A 20,038-nucleotide genomic window follows, 5' to 3' on the forward strand; every position below is an offset into this window, starting at 1 on the left:
TACAATGTATTTTGTACCCTGGTATTACTGTCTCCCACTGATTACCCTCATTCCACCAAGTTTCTGTGATGCCTATTATATCAATATCTTCATTTAAGACAAGGCACTCTAGTTCACCCATCTTCTTATTTAGACTTCTAGCACTGGTATACAAGCACTTTAAAAACCTGTCACTTTTTAGCTATCTGCCATTACATGATGTAATTGAGTGAGACTTTTTTTCAATTGACTTTCATTTCATTTTTTTGCATTTCATTCATTCAGTACTTGGTAAATTGGTAGAAACGATAGTAAAGAACAGAATGATCAGACCCATACATGAACACGATTTGTTGGGGAAGAATCAACACGGCTTTTATAGGGGGAAATCATGCCTCGCCAATCTATTCAAATTTTTTGTGGGGGGTCAGCAATTGTGTGGATAAAGACGATTCAGTCGATATAGTGTACATGGAATTTTAGAAAGCCTTTGACAAGGCCCTCACCAAAGGCTCTTAAGAAAACTATGTAGCCATGGGATAAGAGGGAAGGTTTTCTCATGGATCAGTAACTGGTTAAAAGATAGGAAACATAGAATTGGACTAAATAATCAGTTTTCACAATGGAGAGAGGTAAACAGTGGGATCCCCTAAGAAAGGATCTATAATGGGACCTGTGCTGTTCAATGTATTAATTAATGATCTGGAAAAAGGAGTGAACAGTGAAATGGTAAAGTTTGCAGATGATACAAAATTAGTCAAGATAGTCAAGTCCAAAGCAGACTGCGAAGAGCTACAAAGGGAGATTGCTAAACTGGGTGATGGAGCAACACAATGGCAGATGAAATTCAATGTTGATAAATCCAAAAATCGTGCACATTAGAGAACATAATCCCAACTGTACATTTAAAATTTGTGGGGTCTAAATTAGCTGTTACCACTCAAGAAAGATCTTGGAGTCATCGTGGATAATTCTGTGAAAACATCTGCTCAATGAGCAGAAGCAGTCAAAAAAGGCTAACAGAATCTTAGGCACGATTAGGAAAGGGATAGAAAGACAGAAAATATCACAATGCTACTCTCTAAATCAGAGGTGGGCAAACTTTTTGGCCTGAGGGCCACATCGGGGTTCTGAAACTATATGGAGGGCCAAACAGCCTGGCCTCTGCCTCCTCCCACTTCCTGCCCCTTGACTGCCTCCCTCAGAACCCCTGACCCATCCAACCCCCTCTGCTCCTAACCGCCCCCCTGGGGCCCCACCTCCTGTCCAACCCACCCTGCTCCCTGACTGCACTGTCCCCTGTCCTCTGACTGCCCCTTATCCAACCCCCCTGCTCCCCACCCCCTTCCATGCCGCTTGGAGCACCAGGACTGCCAGCCGCCTGGCTGGAGCCAGCCATGCCACTGCACAGTCTAGAGCGCCGGGGCAGGCCGGCGGCTCTCGCAGCTGTGCTGTCCGGCAGAAGCTCGCAGCCCCACCGCCCAGAGCGCTGGCAACACTGCGAGATGAGGCTGCAGGGGAGGGGGGACAGCAAGGGAGGGGCCGAGAGCTGGGCTGGGCAAGATGGTCCCGCAGGCCGGATGTGGCCCGTAGTTTGCCCACCTCTGCTCTAAATCCAGGGTGTGCCCACACCTTGAGTATTGTGTGTAGTTCAGATCAGCCTATCTCAAAAAGGCTGGAAAAGGTTCAGAGAAGTGCAACAAACATGAGCAAAGATATAGAGCAGCTTCCTTATGAGGAGAGACTAAAAGATGAGGGTGGTTCAGCTTAGAAAAGAGGTGATTAAAGGGGGATATGACAGAGGTCTGTACCATCATGACTGGTGTGGAGAAAGTGAATAAGGAAGTGTTTTATTTACCCTTTTCCACAATACTGCAACCAGAGCTCACCCAATAAAATTAATTGACAGCAGGTTTAATACAAACCAAAGGAAGTATTTCTTCACACAACACACAGTCAACCTGTGGAACTCCTTGCCAGAGGATGTTGGGAAGGCCAAGACTGTAACAGGGTTCAAAAAAGAACAAGATAAGTTCCTGGAGGATAAGTCCATCAATGGCTATTAGCCAAGATGGTCAGAGATGCAACACTATGCTTGGAGCGACCCCTAAGCCTCTGACTGCCAGATGACAGGGTGACTCTCTTGGAAGCTCTGGTACAGGCCACTGTCTGAGACAGGCTACTGGGTTAGATGGACCATTGCTCTGACCCAGTCTGTATCTTATGGATCTCACAGAGGAGAGAGAAGTCCTCTGGATCCATTCACTGAGGAACCCCTTGTGGAGTGGGGGGTGTTTTCATGAATGTTTGGATCCTGGTTCTTGTGAAACCAGCCAGCTCTGCAACAGACTGACCATTGGAGGGAAAACCTACTTTATCGGCAAGGTAACTATAGGAGAGAGAGAGCTATTAATAACCGGAGACCCAGCTTTGCGTTGTATGATTTAGTTTTGTGTTGTAACCAACTGTTTCCATCGCTTTCTCTCATTTCTAGTTACATCTTTATCCTTTCTTAAATAAACCTACTTTTGTTTTATTAAGTATCAGAGGGGTAGCCGTGTTAGTCTGGATCTGTAAAAGCAACAAAGAATCCTGTGGCACCTTATAGACTAACAGACGTTTTGCAGCATGAGCTTTCGTGGGTGAATACCCACTTCTTGCATCTGAAGAAGTGGGTATTCACCCACGAAAGCTCATGCTGCAAAACGTCTGTTAGTCTATAAGGTGCCACAGGATTCTTTGTTGCTTTTGTTTTATTGTAAGTGCTCACAAAGCTGTGTTACACAGGAGCAGGGGTTCTCAAAAATGAGGGGGTTAGTTAGACAAAAGTTAAAAGGTACAGTGACTAAAGTGAAATCCCTGCAAATTGCATGGGCCCTTTTTAAAGACACCATAATAGAGGCCCAACTTCAATGTATACCCCAAATTAAGAAAAACAGTAAAAGAACTAAAAAAGAGCCACCGTGGCTTAACAACCATGTAAAAGAAGCAGTGAGAGATAAAAAGACTTCCTTTAAAAAGTGGAAGTCAAATCCTAGTGAGGCAAATAGAAAGGAGCACAAACACTGCCAAATTAAGTGCAAGAGTGTAATAAGAAAAGCCAAAGAGGAGTTTGAAGAACGGCTAGCCAAAAACTCCAAAGGTAATAACAAAATGTTTTTTAAGTACATCAGAAGCAGGAAGCCTGCTAAACAACCAGCGGGGCCCCTTGATGATCAAAATACAAAAGGAGCGCTTAAAGACGATAAAGTCATTGCGGAGAAACTAAATGGATTCTTGGCTTCAGTCTTCACGGCTGAGGATGTTAGGGAGATTCCCAAACCTGAGCTGGCTTTTGTAGATGACAAATCTGAGGAACTGTCACAGATTGAAGTGTCACTAGAGGAAGTTTTGGAATTAATTGATAAACTCAACATTAACAAGTCACCGGGACCAGATGGCATTCACCCAAGAGTTCTGAAAGAACTCAAATGTGAAGTTGCGGAACTATTAACTAAGGTTTGTAACCTGTCCTTTAAATCGGCTTCGGTACCCAATGACTGGAAGTTAGCTAATGTAACGCCAATATTTAAAAAGGGCTCTAGGGGTGATCCCGGCAATTACAGACCGGTAAGTCTAACGTCGGTACTGGGCAAATTAGTTGAAACAATAGTAAAGAATAAAATTGTCAGACACATAGAAAAACAAACTCTTGAGCAATAGTCAACATGGTTTCTGTAAAGGGAAATCGTGTCTTACTAATCTATTAGAATTCTTTGAAGGGGTCAACAAACATGTGGACAAGGGGGATCCGGTGGACATAGTGTACTTGGATTTCCAGAAAGCCTTTGACAAGGTCCCTCACCAAAGGCTCTTACGTAAATTAAGCTGTCATGGGATAAAAGGGAAGGTCCTTTCATGGATTGAGAACTGGTTAAAGGACAGGGAACAAAGGGTAGGAATTAATGGTAAATTCTCAGAATGGAGAGGGGTAACTAGTGGTATTCCCCAAGGGTCAGTCCTAGGACCAATCCTATTCAATTTATTCATAAATGATCTGGAGAAAGGGGTAAACAGTGAGGTGGCCAAGTTTGCAGATGATACTAAACTTCTCAAGATAATTCAGACCAAAGCAGATTGTGAAGAACTTCAAAAAGATCTCACAAAACTAAGTGATTGGGCAACAAACTGGCAAATGAAATTTAATGTGGATAAATGTAAAGTAATGCACATTGGAAAAAATAACCCCAACTATACATACAACATGATGGGGGCTAATTTAGCTACAACGAGTCAGGAAAAAGATCTTGGAGTCATCGTGGATAGTTCTCTGAAGATGTCCACGCAGTGTGCAGAGGCGGTCAAAAAAGCAAACAGGATGTTAGGAATCATTAAAAAGGGGATAGAGAATAAGACTGAGAATATATTATTGCCCTTATATAAATCCATGGTATGCCCACATCTCGAATACTGTGTACAGATGTGGTCTCCTCACCTCAAAAAAGATATTCTAGCACTAGAAAAGGTTCAGAAAAGGGCAACTAAAATGATTAGGGGTTTAGAGAGGGTCCCATACGAGGAAAGATTAAAGAGGCTAGGACTCTTCAGTTTGGAAAAGAGAAGACTAAGGGGGGACATGATAGAGGTATATAAAATCATGAGTGATGTTGAGAAAGTGGATAAGGAAAAGTTATTTACTTATTCCCATAATACAAGAACTAGGGGTCACCAAATGAAATGAATAGGCAGCAGGTTTAAAACAAATAAAAGGAAGTTCTTCACGCAGCGCACAGTCAACTTGTGGAACTCCTTACCTGAGGAGGTTGTGAAGGCTAGGACTATAACAATGTTTAAAAGGGGACTGGATAAATTCATGGTGGCTAAGTCCATAAATGGCTATTAGCCAGAATGGGTAAGAATGGTGTCCCTAGCCTCTGTTCGTCAGAGGATGGAGATGGATGGCAGGAGAGAGATCACTTGATCATTGCCTGTTAGATTCACTCCCTCTGGGGCACCTGGCACTGGCCACTGTCGGTAGACAGATACTGGGCTAGATGGACCTTTGGTCTGACCCGGTACGGCCTTTTTTATGTTCTTATGTTCTCAAACCCCATTGCACTACGACCCCCTTCTGACACTGCAAATTACTACACGACCCCAATAGGGGGGACCGAAGCCTGAGCCTGCCCCAGCCCCTCTGGTGGGGGGAGCCAAAGTCCTGGGCGGGGGGCCTGTAACCTGAGCCCCGCCACCCATGGCCGAAGCCCTTCAGTTTTGGCTTCAGCCATAGGCGTGGGGCTCAGGCTTTGTCTTCAAGCCCTGCACCCCAGCAAGTCTAAACCAGCCCTGGTGACCCCATTAAAACAGGGTCGCGACCCACAGTTTGAGAACCGCTGGTTTAAGGTGAAGCTAGTATTCACCTTAATTCGGGACTGGGGTGTACTTACCGTTAACCTGCAGGGCGAGGACACGGCTGGCCTAGCCCAGAGTGGGGGTGATTGACTGGCTGGGGGAGTTAAAGAGCTGACATCCAGCCAGGCAGAGCCAAGACTCCCTCCTCCGGGTCATTCTAAGCATGGATTTGCTGCAGGAAACTTTCCAGGCCTGGTCTCCCTGTGCTGCCCTCTCGGATCATCTAGTGCAGACCTTTCTCTGCCCCTTCACACAGACTCTCCTGCCACGTGCAACAGCCTCTGCCTAGCAGTCTGCTCCGTTCATTCTCCAGCCCTTCAGATCCTACCTGAGCACAGACCGTAGCACTGCTCCCTTCTCCGCGGCTCAGAATTCCTTCTCCTCTCGTTACTTAAGCTCTGTAAAGGATTGGGGGATGCAGTGGGCATGAAAGTGACTCTGCGCCATAGACTTGTGTCACCACCAAAGCTGGGCCTGTGAGCCCAGGGTCCCCAGCTGGCTCCAACGGGCAGACGCTCATCAGGCTGCTGTACCGGCCCCAAACCTTGGGTCCCATGTGCTCTCGGCTTGCTGGGGCAAGGCAGAATTCAGGCACGGTCTCTGGGCCATTAGGCACACACGTCAGGTGGAGATCCAGCATCTGATACCCCTTTTGGCAGTGGGGACCCCATAGTCCACATGCCTAGCTAGGCCCTGACACTAGTGCTGGTTTTCCCAACACTCCCCAGCAGCTGCTGCATGTTCTCAGAGTTTGGCCGTGGCTGCTGACCCCCCGCCCCTCTTACTCTGTTTCCCCCTTCTGGACCCACATGACAGTGTAAACAAGTAACTCACAGGCTCTGCAAAGGAATTTCCAGACCCATGACACACTTTACTTTTAGATAGCACAGAGCTATGGAAAGCAACAAATCTCCATGCAGATCCCTGCCTCAGTTTCCTCACCACTGCAAGAGTCTATTGGGACTTTGTCAGTGTCTTTAAAGGGGCCCCGGATTACTCCTGCTCAACTTTCTCCCCATGGCATCTCCCAGCAGTCCCACCCTCTGCTAGAAATGGCTGATGAGAAAAACCTCCCTTTGATAACAGTTGCAATCCCCTTTGTCACACTGTGACCACCTGCCGTGAGGATTCCTTGCCTGGTTACCAGCTCACTAGAAGAGGTTTCCCCAGGCGTCAGCAGCTCATTGTCCTGCCAGGGCAGATTAGTCAATTGTTGACTCTCCCCTTAGCACAAGAAGGATGATGCAAGGATGCAGTGGAAGGCACCCGGCAGGCCCAGCCTTCTCGCAGTCTCACTGGAATTCATCACTCCACACAGACAGATCGCCAGCAGGTCACGCAACGCAGACCTGGATTGCAAAGCAGGGCCTGAGATGTCGTGTGCAGTGTCCCTAGCCAGCTGCTGCCGGGAAACTAGGCCTCTGCTGAGACCTGCTGCTCTCAGCACAGCGATGCTGCCATCCCGGGGGCGGGGGTTCGGGGGGGTCACTGCTGAGACCCGCTACGCTCAGCACAGCGATGCTGCCATCCCGGGGGCGGGGATTTTGGGGGGGGTCACTGCTGAGACCCGCTACGCTCAGCACAGCGATGCTGCCATCCCGGGGAATTTGGGGTCACTGCTGAGACCCGCTGCTCTCAGCACAGCGATGCTGCCATCCCGGGGTCCGGGGGTCACTGCTGAGACCCGCTGCTCTCAGCACAGCGATGCTGCCATCCCGGGGTCCGGGGTCACTGCTGAGACCCGCTGCTCAGCACAGCGATGCTGCCATCCGGGAGGGGTCACTGCTGAGACCCGCTACGCTCAGCACAGCGATGCTGCCATCCCGGGGTCGGGGTCACTGCTGAGACCGCTGCTCTCAGCACAGCGATGCTGCCACCCCGGGGGGGGGGGTCCGGGGGGGGTCACTGCTGAGACCCGCTGCTCTCAGCACAGCGATGCTGCCAGCCCGGGGGCTCGGGGTCACTGCTGAGACCCGCTGCTCTCAGCACAGCGAGGCTGCCACCCCGGGGTCCGGGGTCACTGCTGAGACCCGCTGCTCTCAGCACAGCGATGCTGCCATCCCGGGGGGGGGATTTGGGGGGGTCACTGCTGAGACCCGCTGCTCTCAGCACAGCGATGCTGCCATCCCGGGGGGGGGGGGTCACTGCTCAGACCCGTTGCCCTCAGCCCAGCGAGCTGGGCCTGGGAGGCGCTTTCTGAGCCCAGGGACTCGGCCTCTGCCCGCCGCTGCCTCAAGCAGCAGAGAAACCAGGAGCAGCCCGGACCCCACCAAGGGGTTAATTTTGGCCTGTCAATCACCTCTCTTCCCTTCCTGATTGGCTGAATCTGTCCATGTTTTACGGGGTCTGAGCTACTGGCGTTGACGTTACTAGGCAGGATAGCATTGAGGGCGGACCCTGCCGGCCTCATTTTTCCATTGGTGTATTTTTGTGATTGGCCGTTCGCTCCGTGTTGCCGGGTAGAGTCACCACTCTTCCTAGGGCACTGTGATTGGCGGACGAGGTGGCGGTTGGAGCTTTCTGATTGGCCAGAGCAATGTGATTTTTTTTTCCCACTGGCTGCTCGGCTGCCAGCCTAAATTTCTGATTGGGGGGCGCGGCTTGTTGCTAGGCAGAGTAGCCGGCGGCGGGCGGAGCTCCCCTTCCGATGAGTCGGCTCTGAGTGTTCAGTCAGAGCGAAGCGCCGGAGCCGCCGCCAGCCCGAGCCGAGAGCCCGAGACCCGCCGCCGCCGCCCCCCGCCATGGCTTCGGGATCCGAGTAAGTGCGGGGCCGAGCCCCGCCCCCCCCGCGCGGCCCGGTTCGGCCCGGCCCGGCCCCAGGGCGCCCCTGCGGCTAGGCCCGGCCCGGCCCGGCCCGGGGAGCCGGTAGGCCCGGCCTGGCCCCGAGCGGCCGGACACGGGGTGGGCGAAGCGCCTGGGCCGCCCGGAAGCGGCCGGGCGGGTAGCGGGGCCCGATCCTGCTGTGTCATGCAGGCCCCGCGGGGGCGGAGCCGGGGGTGGGCCCGGGCCTGGGCCCGGTCTGTGGGGCCTAGGCCGCCTCGCCTGCCCGGCCGGGCCCCCGCCGAGCCAGCGGCTGGGCCCTTCTCCCGCGGCCGCGGCCCCGCAGCGCGCCCGGGCGGGTGTCTCGCCGCCGGGCCGGGCCGGGCCGGGCGGGCCTGGTGCTGGCGGCGCACGCCCGAGGCTGGCTGGCTCCCCCCCCCCCGGCCCTCGGTGCACTTCCTGCTGCTCCAGAAATGCCGAGTCATGTGGCTACAAGATGGTGGGGAGCCCCGGCCCCGGCCCCGGCGCGTCTCCTGCTCCGGCTCTGCCGGCACCGCCGGGGAGGGGGCTCCCCGCCTCGGAATGAGACCTCACCCGCCTGAGGGTGGCCGCTCGTGAACGGAGCCCTGCGGCGGCTCGGGCTCGGGCTCGGCCTGCGGGGCGGGGTAGCGTCTGTCCGCTGCTTGAGTCCTTCCTCTGGCTCTTTCAAAGGGGGGGGGGTATTCCCCTCACTGGCACACAATGCCGAAGGCCCATGGACTCTGCGGTAGTGTAGCCCAGCGGCGCTCACCCTTTCCAGGCTGCTGGACCCTTTCAGGAGTCTGATCTGGCTTGTGTACCCCCAGGTTCCACCTCACCTAAAACCTACTGGCTTGCAAAACCAGACAGAGAAATACAGAAGTGTCACCGCTCGCTAGTAGCGAAAAATTGCTGACTTTCTCCTTTTACCATATCATTATAAAATCCATTGGAATGTAAATATTGTACGTATATTTCAGTGTCAAGTATACAGAGCAGTACAAACAAGTCATTCTCTGTATGGAATTTTAGTTTGTACTGATTTGGCTAGTGCTTTTTAATATAGCTTGTTGCAAAACTAGACAAATATCTAGATGAGTTGATATACCCCCTGGAAGACCTCCGTGTACCCCCAACGGTACATGTACCCCTGCTTGAGAACCATTGGTGTACCCCTTGGAAACCCACAGGACAGCAGTTGTGGGAAGGTTTTGTTTTTTAGATCAGTGGGTCTCAAACTTTTGTACGGATGACCCCTTTCACATAGCAAGCCTCTGAGTGTGACCACCCCTTGTAAATTAAAAAATACTTTAAAATATATTTGACACCATTATAAATGCTGGCTGCAAAGCGAGGTTTGGGGTGGAGGCTGACAGCTCATGACCCCCCATGTAATAACCTCGCGACCCCCTGAGGGGTCCTGACCCCCAGTTTGAGAACCCCTCTTTTAAACTCTGTTAGGGCATAGAAGAAAATGGCAGATTCTTGGGAAGTTGATGGCCATCAGCACCTCCAACAAAAATACCACAGGCTAAAAAATCAGGACTGATTGTCCTAAAAACAAATTCAGAGTAACCAGATAGATGGAAATGGGAGCTGCCGAGGGGCACGGTGTGAGAAGGCGTGGACGTGTTCTTTGGAGATGTGGTTGTCATATGGCAACTGAGAGGAATCCTCTTATTTCCTTGTGCGGTGTGTTGCTTCGTATTGTTACCTGTGATCACATGCTGAGAATGGAGGTCTTCCACCTTTCAAACATGAGTTGGGTGATAGCTACACAGCCGCTGAGATGAGCTGCCACAGAGCTTAAAGGTGGTCTTCCAAACTAAAGAGTATTTGGAACAACCCATTAGCCAGGGCCAGAGGGGCATTCAGTGCCTTAGGAATCCATACCTTAACGCTTTGTTCTTTTTCAGGTCCCAAAGTCCAGACCTGCTGTGGATCAACAGCTCTGGCATGACACCAGATTGCTTGGTCCTGATGGGTCAGCTGCAGCAAGGATCTGCCATGGGTTTGGTACCCATGGCAGAGTTCGTGCTGGAGCTGGTGATCTAAGATACACATTCTGACACTGAGTCACGTAGACGGTCTCTTTTTAAAATAAACCTGTCCCTGTTCTACTTAAGAAAACTCTTCTGACCCTGCGATTACAAGACAAATAATTCTTGAACTGAATTAAATGATATTATTTTAATTAAAATTTCTGGGCTCCTGCTGGTGGCAACTATCTTGCTGAGGTGACTCCTCTGATCACACCACATGGAAGTCCAGTAACTGAGTAAACTAGTTCAGCGTGGCTTTTAAGATTTTTATCTCTTAAATATATAATTTTTTAACCAATATTAGCAAATGGGAACCAGGGTGGATTTGATTTAAATCACTAGTCAGGAAGACTCAATTTAATCATGGATTTCTACGTAAAAGTGCATTCTTGGTGGTTGATCTAACCTTAATACGTATTCTTCACATCTCAGAGATAGATGTAGGTTTCATTTTTAGAAGGTACACACTATATATTTTTTAAATGATTTATTTTGAAAACTTTTTTGATTAGTTTTACAGCTATATCAGAAGACGAATAATTGTTTGATTATTTCATTTACCAAAGGTAATTGAAGCAGATATTTATGAAGTCATTGGGAGGTGAACTATCTCCAATTCAACGGGTTAATCATTAATATTTGGAGGATTTCTTGCCATGTTGTACTAGGAGGAGAACATCACCAGACAGACATTTAAATTGTTTTATTTAACTAGAACAACAAGTTTCTGTATTCTGGATTTTTTTCTTCAACAGCAAACATATAATATTTTAACAAAACAAGCATATGAATTTTTGAATTTTGTTAAACATTCAGGTTTTTAAAAATCAGGTTTGTTTTTGTTAAAATTGTTTTTAACTAAAATAGTTAAAAGAAATATTTAAAAAAAACAAACAAAAATTAAATTTACTGTGTCAGCCAGGTCAACATGAGAAACTTAAAATACTGACTTCTGCAGCTGACTCAGTCATCTTCACCTTTATTTTCCTGTTTGTTCATAATCTGGAAAAGAAAAACAAGCTTTCCTGCTTTTCAGATCCCAAACGATTTTTCAGTTTGGAATGAATTAGTTCAAAGGAAGAAAATCTTCTTTCTACACCGACAGAAGAAGCTACTGCTATTAAAAGGTTTCAGAGTGGTAGCTGTGTTAGTCTGTATCAGCAAAAACAACGAGGAGTCCTTGTGGCACCTTAGAGACTAACAAATTTATTTGGGCATAAGCTTTCGTGGCCTAAAACTCATTTCATTAGATGCATGGAGTGAAAAATACAGTACTGCTTCTGATGCATCTGATGAAGTGGGTTTTAGCCCACGAAAACTCATGCCCAAATAAATGTGTTAGTCTCTAAGGCCTGGTCTACGCTGGGGGGGATCAATCTAAGTTACGCAACTTCAGCTACGTGAATAACATCGCTGAAGTCGACGTACTTAGATCTACCTACTGTGGTGTCTTCACTATGGTAGGTCAACTGTTGACGCTCCGCCGTTGACTCCGCCTATGCTTTTCGCTGTGTTGGAGTACTGGAGTCGACAGGAGAGCGCTCAGCAGTCGATTTATCGCTTCTTCACTAGACGCGATAAATCGACCCCCATTGGTAAGTGTAGACATGCCCTAATGCAGTGGTTCTCAAACTTTTGTACTGGTGACCCCTTTCACATAGCAAGCATTAAAAATATATAAAAATGTTTTTAACACCATTATAAATGCTGGAGGAAAAGCGGGATTTGGGGTGGTGGTTGAGAGCTTGCGACCCCCTATGTAATAACCTCGTGACCCCCTGAGGGGTCCAGACCCCAGGTTTGATAACCCCTGCCCTAAGGTGCCACAATGACTCCTCATTGTTTTTGCTGTTAAAAGTGAGATTATCACTTCAACAACAGTCTCTGAATCCAAGTGCTTAAGTGACTTCTACCAGTTCACTGGTTTTACTTTCTTTAAAACATCATCAGCAAACATATATTTCTTGAGTGCTTCTTATTCCCAAACTGGGTCTCTTTTACAGCCTACTGCCATTATAAGTTTTCCCTTCTGGTGAGAGGATGGTATGGTAGATCTCAAATCAATGAAGGCTACACTCAGATAAAGCTCCAGACTTCTGGAATATGCTGCTCAAACAGTTTCACTTTTGTTTCTACTGCCTGTCCCTCCCTTCTCACAGTTATCTCCAGACTTCTTCTTCTTGTCCAGATCTATTCTGCCCCCAACAATCTTCTGTTCATTGAACTTTTTGAAACTTCGCACTTTTAGAGAGAGGTAAGGGATTGACTCTGTGTACACAAATTTGCAGAGGGGCAAGAGGGTTGAGGTCTGTTATTTCTCGCTTCTCTATATTTTAAAACATTTTTGCTGTTAACAAGCATGTTATCTCTGGAGACACAAATCCACAGTCTGAGAACTGTAAAACTAAGCATCTCTGCTGATATCTTCTAGACTGAGCACTGAGTCCCATTGGGTAGATAGAAAGATTAACCTAAATAATCTGCACAGAAGCCCCTGGAACCCCATAAGATTGGGTCCCTAATCCATGAACTATTGGAACTCATTTACAAAACTTTTCTTAACAATTACATGAATATATTGTCTGATACTATAGAATTCGAATTTATAATCCCTATTCCATGATGGGATATCTTTGAGCTATAATGTATCTTACCTAAAGCTATCTTTAGATAAGTTTTTTCCTCAAAAAGCATTTTATAAAAAAAATCTTTTTTTTTTTTTAATTTTTTTAGAAATATCATTTATTTGTATCCACTCTCATGGGAACTGACTATCTGGTAATGAGTTCCAGTCCTACTGTTCCAAATGGCACCTCAGCAAGATAGTTGCCATCAGCAGGCAGCTTTAAGGAAAAATTGTGTTCCTTATTTTTATAAATATCTGGGGAAAGTGCTAACTTGCAGCACGGACATTCTGGCTCAATCTGACCTCTCCCTCGGTGTCTGTCAGCAGCAGGTCTATCTGAGGGCTTGGCTACACTTACAAATTTGCAGCGCTGCAGCAGGGTGTGAAAACACACCCTCTGCAGCGCTGCAAATTGCGGCGCTACAAAGCGCCAGTGTAGTCAAAGCCCCAGCGCTGGCAGCCGCGCTCCCAGCGCTGTCCGTTATTCCCCACAGGCAGGTGGAGTACGGACAGCGCTGGGAGAGTTTTCTCCCAGCGCTGGCGCTTTGACTACACTTAGCGCTTGAAGTTTAAGTGTAGCCATAGCCTCAATCCGTGCTAAAACCAGTTTAACTACTAGCGTAGTGGGGACAAAACACCTGTCAGACTCTCTGCAGAAACGTGAGTCTCAATCACATTTTCCATCACCTATGCATATAACTGTGCCCATCTGTGTTAGCAGTAATTGTCAGCAGCAAGTCAATTTCCTAACGTGGATGGGCCCTCAGACCCAAGCATAGCTGGTTCTTGTCACAAGTATGCTAATCAATACTGTAGGCTCCTCTCTGTCCCTGCTCATTCATGCCGTGTACCCAAGTACCGGGCTTCAGGTTTCATCACAAGGTAAAGCAGCAGGAGCTTTAGCACAGGGGTAGGCTGTAAAGCTTGTTTTCTTGGCAGACAGGAGACTTGGAAAGTTTCCCTTATAAAGGAAGGAAAGCAGGAAAATACTGTGGGTGAGTGTTAATGCTGGGATTTCTCAGCTCAGTTGAACCTCTACTGGGGAACATGTCCTGACTTCTGGACTGTACTGAAGAGAGAGATTGAAGCATGCCGTGGACTCTGCATTGTAATCTAAACCCCTCAAAAGTACAGTAAAACTTAACATTATTTATCTGTCTCGTGGGTCTGTGTGGGGAAAAAAAAAAAGAGGGACTGATCCATTTTCACTGGGCTCTCTGTAGTCTTAAGGACCTTGTCAAATTCTCCTTTCCAGGCTAAGTAACTTTCATCTTTTTCACTCTCATCTGTAACTACCATGTAGCCCTCTAAACACCCTTGTGCCTTTCTCTGGACCTGTTCATTGTCAGCAGTACCTCTAAGGTGAGGTGACTGAAACTGGCCCCGCTAGACTAGATGAGCAAACGCCACTGTTTGGAATAATGTCTTCTATTCTTAATGCCCTCAAGCCTCTCGTTGCTGTAAGTGCTGCAGTGCGCTGGACAGACAGCTTCTTCTGTCCATTAGACCAGAGGTTCCCAAACTTTTCTCACTGCATACCCCCTTCCAGATCTGCCAGCTACTTCCGTACCCCCACCCTTCTCGTCACTGAGACTGTGTGTGTCTTTCTTAACTCTACCTGTCTTCAGCCATCTGTTCATATTTCATGGTTACGTAGGATATAGTGCAACAAATACAACTAAAAAACCCCCCAGCTGAGTTCTGAGCTCAGTCAGGCTGGACAGCTGAACCCACGCTGTACAGCGATTGGCAGTGAGGGCTCGGTATGTCAGCGGATCTGTGTTCTCATTGGTACATCTGGAAATAAATTAATTACTGTATTTTATATAAAAAATTCCCACCAAGTTTTAAAGCTTCGTCTGAGTAGCTTATTATGAAAATGCAATAAATAAAATAATGAATAAAATCCACCATTACACAAGTTCTTGTGTGTATGCCCAGGGGTACGTGTACCACAGTTTGGGAACACTGGCATTGGACTCTTTCCTCTAAGATCCTGCAAGTTCAAAGCTCTAACAGATCTTTTGCCTCTTGTGAATTAACTTATATTTATCCAGGCTAGGTGTCACCTGCCATTGTATTGCTCATTCGCCCAGTGTGTTTAAATCTAACAGAAGTTTCTCACAGTTTTCCATAGCTTTTTAATTCACAGAACAACTTGCTTATAGTTTCAACTCACTGTCCATTTTCTCCTCTATTTCACTAATAAATGTGCAACACCTGACCTACCACCAGCCCCCAGGCTCACACTGCTAACCTCTCCCCCCTCAGAGGCAGCGATTCACAATGCCATTTCCTGTTCATTCAACTTCTTCAGTCATGTATGAGGAACCTTATCAAAAGATGGATTTTGTCCAGTAGGTGTGATTTCCATTTGAAACGCGTAATGAGTTTGGGAGGAATGATTATTGCTTTGTAGAATCTGTGCTGCCTTCACTCCCTGAGGTTATATGTTACTTTTCAAAACATTGTCCTAGTCACTTCTTAGACTTGCCATCAGTTCCCTCAGTATCAAGGCCAAGATCTTCTGGTTTCTGACATCCGGGGTTTCCCTTGGCTCTAGCTTTAAAGCTGAGCCACTAAGTTAATGACTTTCCAATCTACAAGAGCAGTGCTGGTTGTAAGGAACGTGCATCTCCTTGTACATACCTGCTGTTTCACCCAGAGGATCCTGTCTCGCCTGATGACTTGCAGGGCTTGTTTCTTATATTGCTCTGTTACTTCCTCATGGGAAACTTGAGTCCTTTAGAACTCTTCCAAGACTGTTTGGTTGGGCATCAGTTCCTCTCACAGCCTTTCTGCTGCTTATGGGTTTAAAGACTGCCTGCCTGGGTAACCGCACATAGCCTTTATGCGGCCAGTCATTAGTCCCTTTCCTCATGATAGGAAGAGAGAGCCCTGTTCTACAGATGGGGAAAGGCAGGTCCAGAGGTGAAAGTGACTTACCCAGGGCCACACAAGTCTATGGCAAGATGCATGCTACTGACTCAAGAGTTGGTGTTTTCCTTTCGGGCAGTACTGCCTCTCTGGTTGTTCGGAATTTGTCTCTTAGCTGTAAACTGGTTGTCACAGCATACTTGTGCTCAAGCTGGATTTCCAAACCGTTCCCAGGTAAGGCAGCTGCCCTCCTGTTATTCCTGCGATCTCTTCTCTGAAGGGGCCAGTGCTGCGTAGTTGTCTGCTCAGCAAGAACTCTGTCATCACGACACTGAACTCACATTGCATGTACTTACAGTGAACATGCAGAACAAAGCAACTGATCGTCTGTAGGCAACGTTCCCCAGGAATGTTAATGCAGAACACTGCACCCGCTTGCTCTGCTCGCAGCTTCTGCAAGCTCTGAAATGATCACTTGGTTCAAATTCATACTTAAAAAGCAACCTACAACTTTTTGGTTAGTATGTTGAAACAAATCACTTTAAAAATGTACCTCCTCAGCATTTTTTGCTCTTCAATGTACTCAGTTTGGGCAATGAAAATAAACTGTCAGTTTCATTTCTTGGTGGGTACTAGCATAAAGCTGCAATGCTCGGTGTTCGTAAACATTTCCCTGCAGCATTCATCCAAACAAAACTCTTTTTTTCATGGACACTTAAAACAGGGGGAAAGTTTTTGGCCGGAGGGCCACATCTCGGAATAGAAATTGTATGGCAGGCCAGGAATGCTCACAAAGTTGGAGTGCAGGAGGGGGTGCGGGCTCTGGTTTGGTGGGTGGGGCCAGAAATGAAGAGTTCAGGGTGTGGGAGGGGGCTCTGGGCTGGGGAGGCGGGTGCGGGCTCTGGTTGGGGCTGGGGATGAGGGGTTTGGGGTGTAGGAGGGTGCTCTGGGCTAGGACTGAGGGGTTTGGTGGGTGGGAGGGGGATCAGGGCAGGGGGTTGGGGTACAGGCTCTAGCTGGGGGTGTGGGCTCTGGGATGGGGCTGGGGATGAGGGGGTTGGGGTGAAGGAGGATGCTCCAGGCTGGGATTGAGGGATTTGGAGGGCGGGAGGGGGATCAGGGCTGGGGCAGGCAGTTGGGGCGTGGCTCAGGGGAGCAGGCTCCAGGCGGTGTTTACCTCAAGTGGCTCCCAGAAGCAGCGACATGTCCCTTCTCCGGCGGAGGCGCAGCCAGGCAGTTCTGCATGCTGCCCTGTCTGCAGGCACCGCCCCTGTAGCTCCCATTGACTGCAGTTCCAGGCCAATGGGAGCTGCGGGGGCAGCAGGCAGAGCGGAGCCCACTGGCTGCCCCTACATGTAGGAACCGGAGGGGGGCCATGCCGCTGCTTCCAGGAGCTGAGTGGAGCGGCCCCCGACCCTGCTCCCTGGCTGGAGTGCTGGAGCGTGGCAAGCCCAGACCCTGCTCCCCAGTGGGAGCTCAGGGGGCCGGCTTAAAATGTCTGGCGGGCCAGATCCAGCCCATGGGCCATAGTTTGCCCACCCCTGCTTAAAACTATTGATAAACATGTGATTAGGTTTGTTAGTTTTACCTGACAGACCTCAGTAGGCTAAACTCATTTGAACTGGGGAATTGTAACATTGCCCTGTAACTCCTTGCTCTAGCTCACAACTGCCTGTTCCCTGGCCTCCAGTGTCAGTTTATTTCAATGGTAAATATGTTTCCATTTCAATTTAAAAAAAACAAACCCTCCTTGTGTGTGGTCTGGGATTTGTGTGACCAGATAGATTCCACCCTCCTGGCCATTTCTATGGGATTGTTAAGCCCACAGTTTGCATATGAGTGCTGGTGATTGGCTTGCTACTGTGTCTTTGTTTTTAGGCAAGAGACATTCCAGGAAGGAACATCTCGATGATCCTGTTTTTCATAAATATCTTCACAGCTATTTTAGTTCAAGGCTACCGACTTAGCCAAAGTCACTTTCTTACAGAACATAATTCTGCCCTCTCACTTTGCTCGCCATGTAGAACTGAACCAGTTGCACTCAAGAAGATAATTGTATTTTGTCTTGCAGACAGGTTTAGTGTGTAAAAGAGAAGGTAGCCAAGGAAGTTTTTTTTAATGTGTGTAGACAATGGAGACCAAAGCAGAGTTTGCCCAGAAGGGGAGGAGCAGCATTACCCAGACTCAGCGGTTTTGTTTCTTTCCAGTTCTAAAGCGGACGACTTATCTACCGCAATTCTAAAGCAGAAGAACAGGCCCAATCGGTTAATTGTCGATGAAGCCATCAACGAGGACAACAGTGTTGTATCGCTCTCCCAGGTGTGTCTCAAGTAAAGTTAAGAACTGTGTAGTTAATATGCAAACTTTCAGTGTCTTTTACCCTGAAGCTTGGTATTATTGGTGAACATGCTACATGAATGTAAAGATTATATAGAAAGCCATGAGGAAACAGCAGATGGGCTGTGATGGGTGAAAATGGTTTCCGATGGGTCTCTTGCCTCTAAGACTTCTGAGCAATTACCATGGTTCTCTAATGATGCTAGTGTTCAAGCAGGAGGCCTTGCCCTTGCGCCAGGATAGGCAATTGTGGGATCCCATGTCTCTTCATGGCTCACTCAACACTACTATTACCAGGATGTAGCACTTTGGGGTCCAGTTGCTGTCTTCCGAACACTTACATACTGGCCTTGTCAAATGCATGGCCTAATTCTGTCACTGTTCACAGGCAAAAATGGATGAATTGCAGCTGTTCAGAGGAGACACAGTTCTGCTAAAAGGAAAGAAGAGGCGAGAAGCAGTCTGCATTGTCCTGTCAGATGATACCTGCTCAGATGAGAAGATTCGCATGAATAGAGTTGTTCGTAACAACCTGAGAGTGCGCCTTGGTGATGTGATCAGGTGAGATGTGCTTTGCCAGCTTGGTGCATCTTCTTGGATTTGTTTAGCTGGTTCTGAACTAATTCAGTCAGTAATGGAGATTGGGATTGGAGCAAGTGTTTAGTTACCTTTCAGGGGAGTTCTAAGAAGCGGTGCCTCTTAGAAAAGAATGTCTTGTAGCTGGAGTCTAAAGTGTGCTGCTAGTGATATGACTATTCCTAAGACCGATACAGGGGAACTGTGTTCTGTGGGCTACCAGAGGGGTTTTCAAAAGAGCTCAGGTGATTTAGGAGCACAAGTTCCATCTCTAAATCTCTTAGCTGTCTTTGAAAATCCCACCCCACGATCTCTCTTCTCCCGTAATGTTACGTTTGACTGTTGCATCGTTTAAGCCTATGTCTTTTCACAGTCTGATTATTATTAGGAATGGTAATGGTAATTTCAGTGAAAAGGGATAGTGTGTTTCTGTAGCTTAGGCACTGAACTTTTGCATGAGAAGCAGAAGTTGATACTGTTTGGAAACAAAAGTAAAAGTGACTAATCTGTTTTCATTGTCAAAGCTGTGTGAAACATGAAACAATCAAATAGCATAAGCAATGCAAAATTAAAACTCCATTTTAATCTGAGGGGTTAGCAACTCAAGCAAATGTGTTATGGGAGTCCTGCTGCTTGAGACTTCTACAAGTAGAGTGAGCTAGAACTGTAACATGCATCATAGGGAACAGTCTTGCATTGACTTGAGGGAGATGAACTAGATTTACCTACCAGGGAAAACCTGTCAGTGATTCCAGATCACAGCAATGTCCTTTTGTGTGCGCAAGCTGCTGCAGCAAGTGAGTTGGCTCCTAATCCATCCTCTCCAAATGTTGGGTGGACATCTGAGGCTCCTGTTGCTTGGACAGGATTTTCAGGAGTGAGATCTAGTAGATTCTTCAGACTCTGCAAAATAAATTTTTTGGTACCTTTGCAGAGGACTGAGGTACTTTCTAATGGAGTACCCCAAAGTGGCACACTTTGAGCAGCACATGGGAAAAGGTGAAACCTAAGCTGTCAGGCTGTGTAGCTATGATACTGGATTCAAAGTAAAGCTGTGCTCATACGGGTATGGAGTAGAGTACGTAGCTGGTGTTTACAGCTGTAACAATTACTTATGATGTGACTATTCCTGATAACCCAGTAGCTCCTCCCATAGATCATTCATCTCTTACCTCCTAAAATTTCAAATAATCTTTTCTGAATCATCGGTCTGTCAGCAGCTAATCATCTCTCCTTTAGTCCATTTATCTCTGCCTAGGTCTCTGTCCAGTGCCGCCTCTTGAGATTTCATTCCAAATCCACAATCACTTGTCTTAGCTTGGTCCCAGAGGCCAGAAATCTCTGAATCTTCCTTGGCCTCAGACTTTTCCTTGCTTGTCTCCTTTGCCTGTACATTTCCTGTTGCATTTCTCACTGTGGCCTTGCCCCTGCT

The 20,038-nt window shown here is 47.7% G+C and overlaps 1 protein-coding gene across 1 annotated transcript in view; it reads left to right on the forward strand.

The window, feature by feature from the left end:
- Positions 1-7,977: 7,977 nt before the first annotated feature.
- Positions 7,978-20,038, forward strand: part of LOC120407867 (valosin containing protein) — a 32,874-nt gene continuing 20,813 nt past the window's right edge. Inside the window, exons 1-3 of the mRNA XM_039544114.1 lie at positions 7,978-8,128; positions 17,901-18,012; positions 18,419-18,591. Of these exons, the coding sequence (XP_039400048.1) occupies positions 8,112-8,128; positions 17,901-18,012; positions 18,419-18,591 (302 nt within the window). The 5' untranslated portion in view covers positions 7,978-8,111. The remainder of the gene's footprint in view (positions 8,129-17,900; positions 18,013-18,418; positions 18,592-20,038) is intronic.

Source organism: Mauremys reevesii, linkage group 6, assembly GCF_016161935.1.
Source record: "Mauremys reevesii isolate NIE-2019 linkage group 6, ASM1616193v1, whole genome shotgun sequence".
NCBI lineage: Eukaryota > Metazoa > Chordata > Testudines > Geoemydidae > Mauremys > Mauremys reevesii.